This window comes from Sminthopsis crassicaudata, chromosome 2, assembly GCF_048593235.1.
Source record: "Sminthopsis crassicaudata isolate SCR6 chromosome 2, ASM4859323v1, whole genome shotgun sequence".
Taxonomy (NCBI): domain Eukaryota; kingdom Metazoa; phylum Chordata; class Mammalia; order Dasyuromorphia; family Dasyuridae; genus Sminthopsis; species Sminthopsis crassicaudata.
In genome coordinates, this window is record NC_133618.1 from 136234698 (window position 1) to 136248033 (window position 13336).

A 13336-nucleotide genomic window follows, 5' to 3' on the forward strand; every position below is an offset into this window, starting at 1 on the left:
AACTGCTAGGATAGTCTTTGGAGAGTTGGAACTCCTCTTTTCTTACCTCGTGGATTTTTCACTTCCACAGGTGGGCTTGATTTCCCAACCCCCTACGAGTATTTATAAAACAGTGTTTATGCCTAGAATGGGTTGGAAAATTGCTGTTTTAATCACTAGAATAAATAGACAGTGTGTGATCTTTGACCCAGGAGGAAAAGTAATATCAGATTTATTGATTCACACTCCTGGAGTACAATTCGGTATCAGAAACTCAAACTTTGATTTTTAGGCAAAAGAACTCAGGGATATAGCCGAGTGTTCTTTTTTCATTAACTGTATGAGTGGATGTTTTAAGACCAATGGACATTATGGCCTCATTCCAATCTGGAGAAGCAGCTAGACATGTGATCAACCATTTTTCTATTGTAGAAATTTCACATGCATTTAAGACAGTTTATGGATTGGCTTACAAATACTTTGCCTTTAGGTGTTTTTGCATTGAATTTGATTTTGCACATTCCATTGGCATCTTATAATCCTATTAGTAAAGTCATTACTGCACAGACTATCCCCAAGATCTTCTCTTCTAAACAAGAGAAGGGAATTTTGGGATATGTGATTGCTTACAATTTTTAAATTTTGATTTTACATCTTCAAAGTATTTTGATTTTACATTTTAAAGTTATTTTGGTTTTACATTTTTAAATTCTTTGCCTTTTACCTTAGCAATGCACTTCGGGCATACACAGAAAGTGCAGCTAAGTGACAAACTGACTAACTTTTGTCTGACTTTTGTTAATCTTTTTGACAACAACTTTGTTTCCACTGTGATGTGGAAAGGCCTGGATGGCATTTGGAAAGGCCCAGGTTGGGCCCCGGGGACATTCCTTCCTAGGTGCAGATCCAGCAGCAGAGTTCATCCCCACCAGAGACATTTGTAACCTGGGGATCCAAGAGAAGGACCAGACAACAGAGGGACCAGCCAGATGTCTGCAGCCCTTCAGACGCTGATGGCAGCGATGCCCCTCCTGACCGTGACACCAGAGACACCAGACACAGTTCCAGTGTTGCAGCTGAAATGGACTGTTTTGGGTGATACGCAATATAAAGACTGTAAATGGACAATGGACCTGCTTGCTCCTCCCGTGGCTACTTGCCATATGGTGGCCTGGGGAGAGGCTTTGCCCTATGCTTTCTATTGAAGGACTATGCTTTTAAATTAGTGGGTGAAAAACCAACACACCCACCTGCCATTGTTATTGAGACAATGTTATTGGACATGACTTTGCTTATGTGCACCTGTGAAGCTAGAATTGCTCTAGGATTGTGAAAAGTGCAATAGAGAATTGTGATGAGCTAGAATTGTTCTAGAATTGTGAAAAGTGCAATAGAGAATTGTGATAAGCTAGAATTGTTCTAGAATTGTGAAAAGTGCAATTGAGAATTGTGATAAGCTAGAATTGTTCTAGGATTGTGACAAGTGCAACAGAAAATTGTAAGAAACTAGAATTGGTCTAGAACTGTGATAAATGTAACTAGAATTGTGACAACCTACATACTGATATTTGTTAACTAGAATTGTGATGTTTTACCTTGTTGACTTCCCACCTCAGTGTTGACATCCTACCTCATTGGCATCCAACCTCTTTGGCATATTATCTCGAGTATGACTTTGATGAATGGGTTGAACACTTGGGCCACTGTTGAGCCTGGTTCTTATTGTCATACTTCTGTTTACTGATCTGCTGCTTTGTACCTCCTTGGGCATAACACTCTGTCATCTCATGGATCAAGTGAACTATAGCTGGTGCTAAAAGTTTAGCTTGGTGAGATGTGCGGTTCCCGCAAAACAAGAGAAAGGGAATTGTAAGGGGCCTTTAAATGGGTGCCACAGCGCATCGGGAGATTGAGGCCCTGAAGTAATTTCTGTGGATATTAGGACTGCCTTTGGGCAGGATCCTGGCCATATTGAGATAGCTTCCTAATGGGTGACTCTCTCGCTGATTGGCTGTGTGTGTGACCTCACAGGCCCTATGTAAGCCCACTGCAGTCAGCAAGCGCCCTCTTTAACCTGGCATTCTTCACCCTGGCTTCCCAGCCTGGGTGGCCAAGCCAAGATGGATAGCCAAAAGAGGTAAGGGTTTTGGTAGTGAACACATGGGTCTTCTGACCAGGTGTTCACTCGGGAACCAACAAGTCAGGGCATCAGTTAGGGCATTATGTGAGTAGGTATAATAAAGGCTTTTAAGATTACACGTGGTTGTTCTTGAGTGCACTACCGGTTATTAAGCTAGTAATTGTAACTACCAGGAGAGCACGTTACAGCACTTAATCTCTTCTTCAGTATACATGCCTATAAAATGAGGTGTTGTATTAACTAACTTATTTTAAATTTGTTCCTACATCTCCCTAACAATTCTACTATTTGAGGATTTTGCTAACAGAATTATGATTTTTGTAACTATCATGTCGTTTCAATTGTCTTCAACTCTCTATAGGACCCCATTTGTGGTTTGCCATTTTCTTCTCCAATTGATTTTGCAGATGAGGAAACTGATGAAAACAAGATTAGATGAAATGCCTAGGGCTGTGGATTTGTAATTGCTTTATATTATTTTGGAATATATGGATCATAGTAATATATGGTTTTATTCCCCATTTCAACATAGAATTTCCTGAAACAAGAAAGTACTTTGAAAATTTTAAAGTTTAATATAAATGTGAATTACTTCTTGCTGGTGATAATGCCTTAAGTTAAAGCTCCCCTCAGTGCAAGTTATAGCCAAGCTTTGCCTTCCTCAATTTTTGCTTGAAATTAATAGCCTCCCTGTCCTTTCTCTTAGCACCTCTTCTAGTCTTAACCTTTCTTTGCTGGGTGCTTAATTCCGCCATTAACAGTTTTATGTATTAACTCATAAAGTCTTATTATCCCTATCAATTTCCTCTGAAACACATTACATTTAACTTGACCTTTACACTCAAGTTTTTCTTTACTATGGACTCCTTGATTTTCTTACATCAAATTGTTTTCAAAAATAGATTGTGGGGGATGAAAATTTGAAGAAATTATGTTATGAGCAAAATTAGCATTGAAAGCTTCTAAATGGCTATCTAGTCTGTAAGTCAGTCCAGCCAGATTAGTAAACTGAATGCACTTCTCCATCCTGGGCTTAGACCAGTTATCAAATAACCTGACTGGGATTCTGAGATTGGCATCAACTCCATAGTAACTTGGACAGGTCAGTTCCTCTTTAGGCTTAATTATCTTTAAAATGAAAACTATAATTTGCCACTTAATAGACTCTATATAAATGTTTATATCTTATGTGTCCCATAGGAATGACCACCTCATGTTCCTGGATCTCACTTTCCTCATCTAAAATACAATTAGAATACAATTCTAATATCCCTTCTAGCTCTACTTCTTTGATCTATGATCCAATCCTAAGATTGGGCTAATTATACTGGAGAAAATGGTAAGCTACCATGGCTACCATGTGGTAAACACCAAAAAAAGTTGGTGTTTAGGACTTGAATTCAAAAATTGACATTACATAGCCTTATTTTTGTTGATGCCAGTCTGCTTTTTCTCCTCTTTCCTTCTTCTCAGATTTCTTCTGCCATTCTTTGGGGGTTTTTTGGGTATGGGGGAGAGCAGTCAAGGATAAGTGACTTGCTCAGGCTCACATATCTAATTGTCTGAAGCTGGATTTGAACTTGAGTCCTCCTCCTTCTAGGGCTTTATCCAGTGTATCACCTAGCTGCCCCATCATTGTTAACACTTTAAAGCCTAGAAGGTGACCATAATGGGGAGTAGAACCAAGATGGTAGACACCAAGAAGTATAGCAGGTTTTCCCCTCCAGCCATCTAAATTCCTCTAAACAAAATCTAGAAAATGCACCATCTGAATACTGATTGGGAAATCCAAAGGAAAAAACTCAGTGAATCACATTTTTCAGCCCAAGTTGGCTAGATACAGGTCTATGAACATTAGGTCCAACTAGGGGCAAGAGGCTATAGCACTCAAGAGCACATTGAGGTTCCAATGGAATTGGGACACTTCATGCCTGGTATGGAAATAAGTCAAGGTAGTTTTGTTTCCACATCAGGATCATAGATTTGGGGAGAACTGAGGAAGATACTTACTCTTAATTGTGCATTCTGGAGTAAGTAAACAGTTGTAAGCCCTAACTATGTTTATGTACTGAGCAAAAAAAATCAGAAGCAAGCAGTAGCATTTAGGGTCTCAGGTCCAGCCAGAGTCTAATCTGAACTCTGTAGAGGAATGAATAACCAGGGCAAAAATACCCAACAGAAGGGAAACCTACAGTTCTGTCAGTCAGATCCATCAGAGCTTTCCAGGTGGCTAAGAAGTAAGGGTTCAGCAGCAGGCTTTTGTTCAGGTCTGTACCCAGGTCAGGAATTTGCTGAAATTATACTTTTCCCTAAATCAAACCACATTGGGATCCATTGAAAACTTGAAAAGAATAAGAAATGAGGATGATGAATAGAATAGGCTTACTTTAATTTAATGAGTCTTATCATAGAGCATAAGTATCTTGGATGTGGTAGTTACTTGAAGAAAAATATCACTTTTTCAGTGGAATGAATAGCCGGCTTAGACATGAGTTATTTTTGATAGAGGAGACTGCTGAAGTGAGAAAGGAGGAAAGTGTCCTGATATCTGCAAGTTTTCAAAACTTTAACTGAGCTGTTAGAATCTGCCTTGGATGGCCATTCTGATACCAATGCTGTTTTTTAATTAGAGTGTTTTCAGGAGAATAAGATATTCAAGTCATATTTAATTTATATGATGGATGTTTTTCCTTATTTTTGAAAGACCACATTAGATTCCTAGTCCTTGGTCAGATTATTAATCATGACTGGTTCCACATAAAATCTGGGTTGGAGAATTAGAGGGAAGAGGATTTGCTGTCTTCAGGAAAATAAAAGCAAAGAATATTTAGAAAAATGAATATCTTGGCAAATTGAAGGGGGGGGGACAGTTAAGACTTATAATTTTAAAGGCTCTGGTCTAAATGAACCAAAAGGAAGTAGACCTGGAATGAGAACCAAAGTCAATCTGATCTTTTTCTGATTCCTAACTGGTTTGAACCTTCTTGTGGAAGAGGAGGTTCTTCCTTCTATACCACTTCCAATTTCACACTTCTTTACACATTCATCCTCCACACCTCGTGTAGGTGCTGTTGTAAATGCTTTTTTGGACTTGATTTGGCTAAAACTTTTTGATTTGCTGAATTTGGTTCACTGAGACATAATTTTCTGAAGCATTTTTGGGATGAAGCTTGGAATCCACCAAGTTGGGCTCTTGTAAGTTGTGATATGCAGGCACAGAAATGTGCTTAAATTTGCTTTGTTTCAGGCTTTTCTTTGCCTAGGAATTATTGTAAAGTCATCCCTAGCATAATTACATGTTTCTTCTAGATGAAAGTCTTGTTTTTCAAGGATATAGAAGGTCAGAAACCAGTTATTTGTATCAATATAGGGCAATGCTAATTCAAGCTTGGTGATTATATATTGCCCTTTTAGACATAATATTTTTTCTTATTTCAGCTTTGCAAAGTATGAATTCTATTTGGACATTTGAAATTGAAAAGCCAGTGCTTTAAGAGATAGAAAATCACTTAAAACATCTGTGTTCGTGTCTACTCTGTCCTTTTTGCTCTGCCAGATCCTTAGTATACAGAATTACTGAACCTGGCTCAGGACCACTTGAACACTTCCCTAACTGCCTAAAAAAAGAAATTGATGTTTCTTGATTTGCTAGATTGACTTTTGTTTCCATTTTCTCTTCCAGCTCTGGCAGCATGTGAGCAGCTTTTTACTAAGAACATAAGTCATCGAAAGGGGGCCCTAGAAGGAAGATTATTCAGTGAAGACCAATGCCAGAAGGGTCTGGAATTTCATTCTATGGAGGCAGCATGAAAAGTTTTTTGCCAGGATCTGTGGCCCACTGGCAAGGACTGTAGCTCTGTAGGAGGATCCTGGAAGCAGAGAGCCCCAGGAACCTCTCTTGAGGAAGAATGGAGCCAGACATGAACTCACCCTTGTGAAGACATTCTTTTCATCCTGTGAAGGGATTTTAAGTAAAAAATTATTTAATTTCCCCATTTTTAACGTGAACAGTCTTCTATATAAAGTGCCAGTAGCCTGCTCAGGAATTAGCTGAATGTTTCTGGCACAAAGTTGACCTTTTTCTGGTGCCATTCTAGCAATGACATAACAACTTGGTGTGTATTATTACCAAGACAGATTCATCTGCCAAGTGCATTTGGATGAGAGAGGACCTCTGATATCAGTGTAAGGACAGCAGAAGCAGAGATCTCTCTGCTCACTCTCCTAGGACTGAGTCTGGACTTTTGGATGATTTTGTTTAATGTTTACCCCTTCTTATTCATATCCAAAGTAGATCTTTCCTGGGTGGTCTGGAGTCTTCAGTCTACCATTTGTGGACCATTCCTAGTAGTTTTTTTTTTACCCTTCCATACACAGATGGTAAAAGGATGTGAACTTTGGAATGGAGCTAGTTAAACTTTGGGAACTTGGTTCCTTTCACAGACTATTCCTCTCAGAGAGGACAGTTTGAAAGTTTCAGGGCCTGCAGGGTTTCTGTTTGAGTGAAGGGCACTGGCCTTGTCTGGATCCACCACCATGTTCCTGCTGCTGCCCTTTAACAGCCTGATTGTCAACTTGCTTGGCATCTCCCTGACAGTCCTCTTCACTCTCCTTCTGGTTTTCATCATTGTCCCAGCCATTTTTGGCGTCTCCTTTGGTATCCGAAAACTCTACATGAAAACTTTATTAAAAATCTTTGCGGTGAGTTGTGCTATATTACAAATGGTTGACACGTGGTGAAGGGAGGAATACAACTAACTTTTATTGACATCTGGTTTGTTCTTCCCTGATACATGGAGAAAGCTGTAAGGGAAGGAAGTGGTGGTGTTCAGAGTAGAACAATAATGCTCCATTTAAGCTAGTTGTGTGAAAGCCTTCAGGAGTCTTTTATTGAATATAAGGTTCTTGTTACTGTTTGATTTATCCTAAATAAAGGGACTTCCTAAATAAAGTAGACTCTATTACATTATACAAGATCAAGTGTATTCCATAGAGAAGGAAGCTAAGAATTGTTTCATTGTTTTTAAATGTAAAAGATCAAAGGCAAGACATTTAAAAGTGTTTCCTAAACTTTGCTTCTTTAGTAGAAGTAAGATCATAGTTGCTGCCATTGACCTTTGCCTCCTTCCAGTTGAGAATAAAGTCTTTCTTCTATCTCAGCATATGTCTTAAGACATTTGCCAAATTGTCTTCTTATATAACACTGACATTTTCATGATGTGACTGGGATTTTTTGTGAGAAACATGAAAATTATGATTTTTGCAAATTATTTGATTTGTTAATTATTCAGTATGAAAATAAGCTTACTTTATACTTTTGTGTTCAGACTTTGTCTGTTTTTGCTTTATCCCTAGAATTTAATAGCAAACTGATTAGGTGTGAAAGATGAGAACAGAGTATGTAGTGAGGATAACATTGAAGTTTGAATCTGGGTGACTAGTAAGAGAATAATGCCTTTAATAAAAATAAGGGAAGTTTAGCAGAGGACCTAGATGAGGGGAAGATAATTAATTTCATTTTTACCATGCTGTGTTTGCAATATCTGTGGGACATCTAGGAGAAACCCTTTTGCAGCCAAAGGAAATGGGTTTTGCAAAGTTCTTTTGTAAGTGATACTACTTTCTATTAATTGAAAAGCAAGAATGGGAAGATAGTTTTTGTAAGAGTTGATACTTTTGCAATTTTATTATGTCAAAGCTAGAGGAGGGAAGGAAAGCATTTTAAGCACCTATTATGTGCCAGAAATTATGCTATGCAGTCAATAACTACTTAGTGCTTACCATGTATTAAGCACTGTGCTAAATACTGGGGATACAAAAAGAGGCAAAAAACAATCTCTGTCCTGAAAGAGCTTACAATCTAATTGGGGCAGCAGTGTGAGAGGGAGAGAGAATGAGAAAGGGAGAGAGTGAGTTTGTGTGTGTGTGTGTATGTTTGTATGTGTGAAGCAATCTATATATAGGATAAATAACAGAGAAGGCACTAGGATTAAGAGGTTGGGGGAGAGACTGAAACTTTGAAGCCAAGGAAGTCAGTAATTGAAGTGGAGAAAAGAAGAGAGCATTGCATTACAGGTAGGGGACAACCAGAGAAAATTCTGGGAGTCAAGGGATTTGAATGTCTTATTCATGAAACAGCCCTTAGACCAGTGTCCCTGGACCAAAAACTAGGTGTTGGAGAATAATATTTAAGAAAACTGGAAAAGTAGGAGAGTATGAGGTTATAAGAAGGGCATTTAATGCCAAATAGTATTTTGTATTTGATCCTGTAGACATTAGGGAACTTCTGGAGTTTATGGTGGTCAGACATGTGCTTTGGAAAAATCATTAGTGGCTGAATGGAGATTAGATGAGAGTGGGGAGAAACTTTGGAGGCACACTGACCCACAAGCAGGCTTTTGCAATAGTACAGGCATGAAGTCTATACCAGAATGTACTGAAAGTGTTATAGGAGAAAAAAGGGTGTATACAAGAGACTGACTCCTGGCTGGGAGCCTGAAGAACTGGGAGAATAATACTGTCCTTGGTAGTGATAAGGGAAGTAGTAAGAGAGGAGGATTTGGGGGAAGATGATGATGTTTTGGGGGCATATTGAGTTTTAAGATGTCTCCTAGATAACCAATTTGAGGTTTCTAAAAATCTGGACTTTATGAAGATGTGAGATTAGAAATTAATTAGGAAGTTGGGCAAGGTAGATTTGAGAATTCTTCTGCATAGAGATGGTAATTAAACTCATGATGTTGATCCTTTAAATAACCAGTAAGGTCCTATTTTCATCTCCAATTTTACAGACTAGGACCTTGAGGTAGAGGTTACAATGATATGCCTAGGGTCACACAGTTACTATCTGTGGCTGGATTTGAGCTCCAGTTTTCCACACTCTCGGTATGTTATCCACTGCACCATCCTTAACTGCATGCCCTAACCAGAGGTTTGGGAATTTTGTCAGTGATAATGATTTCTGAATTTTTTGTTAAGGACTCTTTCCTGTGGCTCTCAAGACACTATTAATTTGAGAATAGCATTCACAATAGTGCCCTCCATTTTTTGTGGTAGTATTTTTTCAAAGTGATTTTGTACGTTCTCTCTCATTTGATCCTCCAAACAACTCCATTTTCTCGTGTATGAAGACAATGAAGATTGGAGGAAGTGAGTTGCCTTGGGTCGTACAGCTTGTTGAGTGGTGAAGAAAAAAGATCACATTAAAAAGGTTGCAGACACCCAATTGGAAGTAAATTTAAATAGAAGGCATTTGTTTGCCATGCATGGGCATAATAAAAAGATGAAATGTTTTATATTAGGTTCATATGATTGAAATTTGTTTTCTTTTTCCTGAAGTTAAGTTCTTAACTTACCTTATCACTACTGAGGACAGTATTATTCTCCCAGTTCTTCAGGCTCCCAACCAGCAGTCAGTCTCTTGTATATACCTTTTTTTCTCCTGTAACACTCTTAGTACACTCTGGTGTAGACCTCATGCCTGGTCTGTTGCAGTAGCCTGCTTGTTGGGTCAGCATGTCTCCAGAGTCTCTCCCCACTCTCATCTAATCTGCATTCAGCCACTAATGATTTTTCCAAAGCACATGTCTGACCACCATAAACACCATAAGACTACTTAATGCACAATGTAGTTCATTTTTGACATCTTTTATATTAACATGTTTTGTATAATTAACTTGTGTAATTTTTTTCAATTTTCTCAGTCTTTGTAAAACTTGAACATATTACAAATCCCTGCTGGATTTTCTGCAACCTCTCCCCCCTTGTGCAGAGATCCTAACCTATGGACTTTTGTAACTGGCATGTTTAGCTTTTTAGTTCATGGACCACTTTGGTAGAGATGTGTATAGATAAAGAACTATATAGTCAGGAAGACTTATCTTTGAATCCTTGTTTTTAGGATTACTAGTGTTGTCTTATGCTGGGCTTAGTCTCAGATCTTTGGTTTTCTCATCTGGGAATTAGGGATAATAGTAGTTGGACTAAGCCTAAACAAAAAGTTGTGAGGAAAAGCTATTTAGAAACAGATCATTGTATATCTATAAGCCATCATTGGAGGCAAAAGGACTCAGAGACTTTGTAGATCATCCCAATAGCTTTTTAAAAACTTTTCAATAGTGTTTTATTTTCTAAATACATGTCAAGATAGTTTTCAATTTTATTGTGCCTAGGTAGGTGTCAGATAATGACAAAAAAGAAACAATAGCTATAGGGAGCTTTATATATATTAGATACATAGCAAAGTATATAAAAATTTTGTTGGAGAGACATGAAGTTGAACTTTGAAGTAAACTAGGGGAGATTTGTAGATTAAGGTAGATGTACATTCCAGATACTGGTGAATATTGTGAAGGCCATTAGAAAATGGGATGAATGGCATTTTTGGCTGATAGAAGAGTTTTTATTAGAGCTTATAGAAGAGTTTTTATTATTGAACAGAGGAATATTGTGGTCATCCTATGCTTTAGGAGTAGCACTTTGATAGAGGAAATGGAGGCAGCTTTTTCTAAGTGAACACAGGAAAATACTACCTGGTTTGGGCCAGGTGTTATTGATTAAGTCAATCACATCTTTCGGTACTTTAAAATAAATCAGGGCTTTTAAAACTTTTTGTACTTAAGACCACTTTTTTTCCCTGAGAAATTTTTACATTACCCCAAGTATATAGGTATATAAAGTAGGTATACAAATCAAACATCAAACAAATAATTTTGTGATCCTCCACATTGTTATGAGACTCAATATGTGGTTGTGACTGACAGCTTAAGAAACAGAGCTCTAAAGCAATATTGCCTCTTGTTATGAAAAAGTAATTAAGATTTAATTTAACTCTTACCTACTGCTGTATTGGGAGGAAGGGTGGTAGGAACTGGAGGAAGATAAAAGGACAGGTACTTTTTCTTATAAGTTTATCTAACTTAGATTTCTAGGAGGGGAGCTCTAAAGCAGTTAAGGTAACACTTCATTATTCATTCAAATTATTACCTAATAATGGTATTTATTATATAGAGTTGTATGTAAATCTCTTTACATATATTTTCTCATTTGATTTTCATAGTAATCCTTTAAAGGTATAAGGACTATTACAAATAAGAAATACCAATAAGTAATGATATATAATATGTAATAATATTATATAGTATTTTCATTATGTGTACTCCTTACCCTGATAGGAACTCATTCATGCCTTCTCATTTTCTGTAGTCCTTGTCAATTTCTTAAGATACCTTGTCTAAAAAAAAAATCTGAATTTCTTGAAAAGTTCTTTTCACTTATGTTTCGTTTTTGATTGTTGCTTGCCCAGGGGGATTTCAGGAAGATAATTAGTCTCATTTGAAAATCAAATGAAATAACATTAAGTATTTTGTAATACTTTTAAAGTGAAGAGAGAGTTACTATAGCAAAAATTACTTCTTTATAGGCCTAGGAAAGTTTTTGCAGCATATGAATTTCTATAGGCTTGCATTTTGGGATGGCCATTGTGTGGGTTTAGCCAAGAGAGAGGTGAGTGTGTGAGTGTGAGTGTGTATGTGAGTGTGTGAGTGAGTGTGTGTGTGTGTATTAGAGGGCCAGAAAAAGCTGTGTAGATACAGAACTAGCTTTGGAATCTAAAGTTTGGGTCGTTTGACATACTTTTTTTGATTTCTTAGATAACTAAAGCTCCAATTTGCTTAGTAGGTAATTCCTAAGATCTATGTTATCTGCATTGAAGAGAGTGATAGTTGCCTATATCAATAAAAATGTCATTATCATGAATATTCTTAAAATATGCTCATCTCTTGTTGAAGGAAGCAGAGAGTAAAGTTATGCTGTTAAATAAACTGGGGAAAATTTTTTTTTTTCCCAATTTGGAGCAGCAAAGATGATCATTCTTTGAAAAAGGATCCTGGTTTATGATGACTTTTCTTTGACATATGACTACGAAGTCTTGTTTAATATTAGATTTCAGGCCTTGGGGATTTTGGGTCAAAGCTCCTAAATAATTCTTAAGTGTCCAAACTTCTGGATATTAGGGTCGCAAGACCTCTTAGGTCCGAAAAGAAACTTTGCATGTAAAATAATTTTTTAACATGTTTCTAAAACTCTTGTGTTCTAAATTTTCTTCCTTCCATCCTCCTCTCCCCCTCACCATGAGACTCATGAAATTATGCAAAACATTTTCATAAAAGTAAAAGAAAACATAGTTTCTCCCCTACCCCCGCAAAAAAAACAAAACAAAACACCCAGACCTCAAGAAAAATAAAAGTTAAAAAAAAAAACCTTAATCTATATTCAGATACAATTTTTTTTTTCTTTCTTTGGATATAGATAATATGGAAATTAGCAAGCTAATATCATATTATACCTATTTAATGTTTGTAAATTTTTTTACATATATTTTCTTACTTGATTTTCATAGTAATCCTTTAAAGGCTATTATAAATAAAACTTATGCTGAGAAGTGTTATTAACTTGTTTGAGATTATACCACTAGTAAATTCCTTCTCCCTCCCCTCCCCCTAATATTTTTTTGAGGAAATATTTGAATCCAGACCTTCCTTACTTCCAAATCTGATATTCTATGTGTTGTATCATACTGCCTCTACTTGCTGAACAATTTTTAAAAAATGAACCTTTTTCAATCTCTAGCAAGTTGGATTATTGTAGCTCTGCCTTTAACTTTCTTTTGGGTATGTTCACAGGCATTTGTTATATTTATATGTCCCTATGCATTCACAGTAGATTTAAATTCACAGATAAGACTTTTGCTGTTTCCCAGGATTGGGGAAAAAAGTCATAGAAAATGACTGACTTGTTGCTGAATTCAGTTATGGGAATTTGTTGTAGGTTGTTGAGATGCTTTTTCTATTTTTAAAAATAAAACACTATGCTGTTCTGTTTTGTAAAATTGAAGCAAGCTTTATTGAAAGCTTTTATTTCCTGCCCATTTTAGACCAGTAGAAGTATTTGAATTTTCTACATAGACATGGATCTGTCTGATTTAATTTATCATCTGAAATCTTTTTAGAAGGGCAATTTCTTAGCTGAAAAGAAAAATAAGGAATCAAACTGCAGTGGTGAATGTGTCTTATATCTTGCGCATATAATAGATTTTCCTTTAATTTCAGACTTTTACTTTAGAGAAATTATTTAAATTTTTCTTTCTTTGGTAAGATTTCTTAAGCTAAAAGAAGTCCCTGAAGACATATCAGATACTGAAAGCAAAGTGAGTTAAAA

At 36.8% G+C, this 13336-nt stretch overlaps 1 protein-coding gene across 3 annotated transcripts in view; it reads left to right on the forward strand.

The window, feature by feature from the left end:
* Nucleotides 1-13336, forward strand: part of GPAT4 (glycerol-3-phosphate acyltransferase 4) — a 38442-nt gene that overhangs the window by 11986 nt on the left and 13120 nt on the right. Inside the window, exon 2 of one of the 3 annotated variants that reach the window (XM_074287340.1) lies at nt 5772-6090. Coding sequence is in view for 1 of the 3 variants with exons in the window: in XM_074287338.1 (XP_074143439.1) it covers nt 6656-6820 (165 nt within the window). In the remaining 2 variants the exon portion in view is untranslated. Of the gene's footprint in view, nt 1-5771; nt 6821-13336 lie in introns of all 3 variants that reach the window. The other 2 variants (XM_074287339.1, XM_074287338.1) reach the window with 2 other exon arrangements.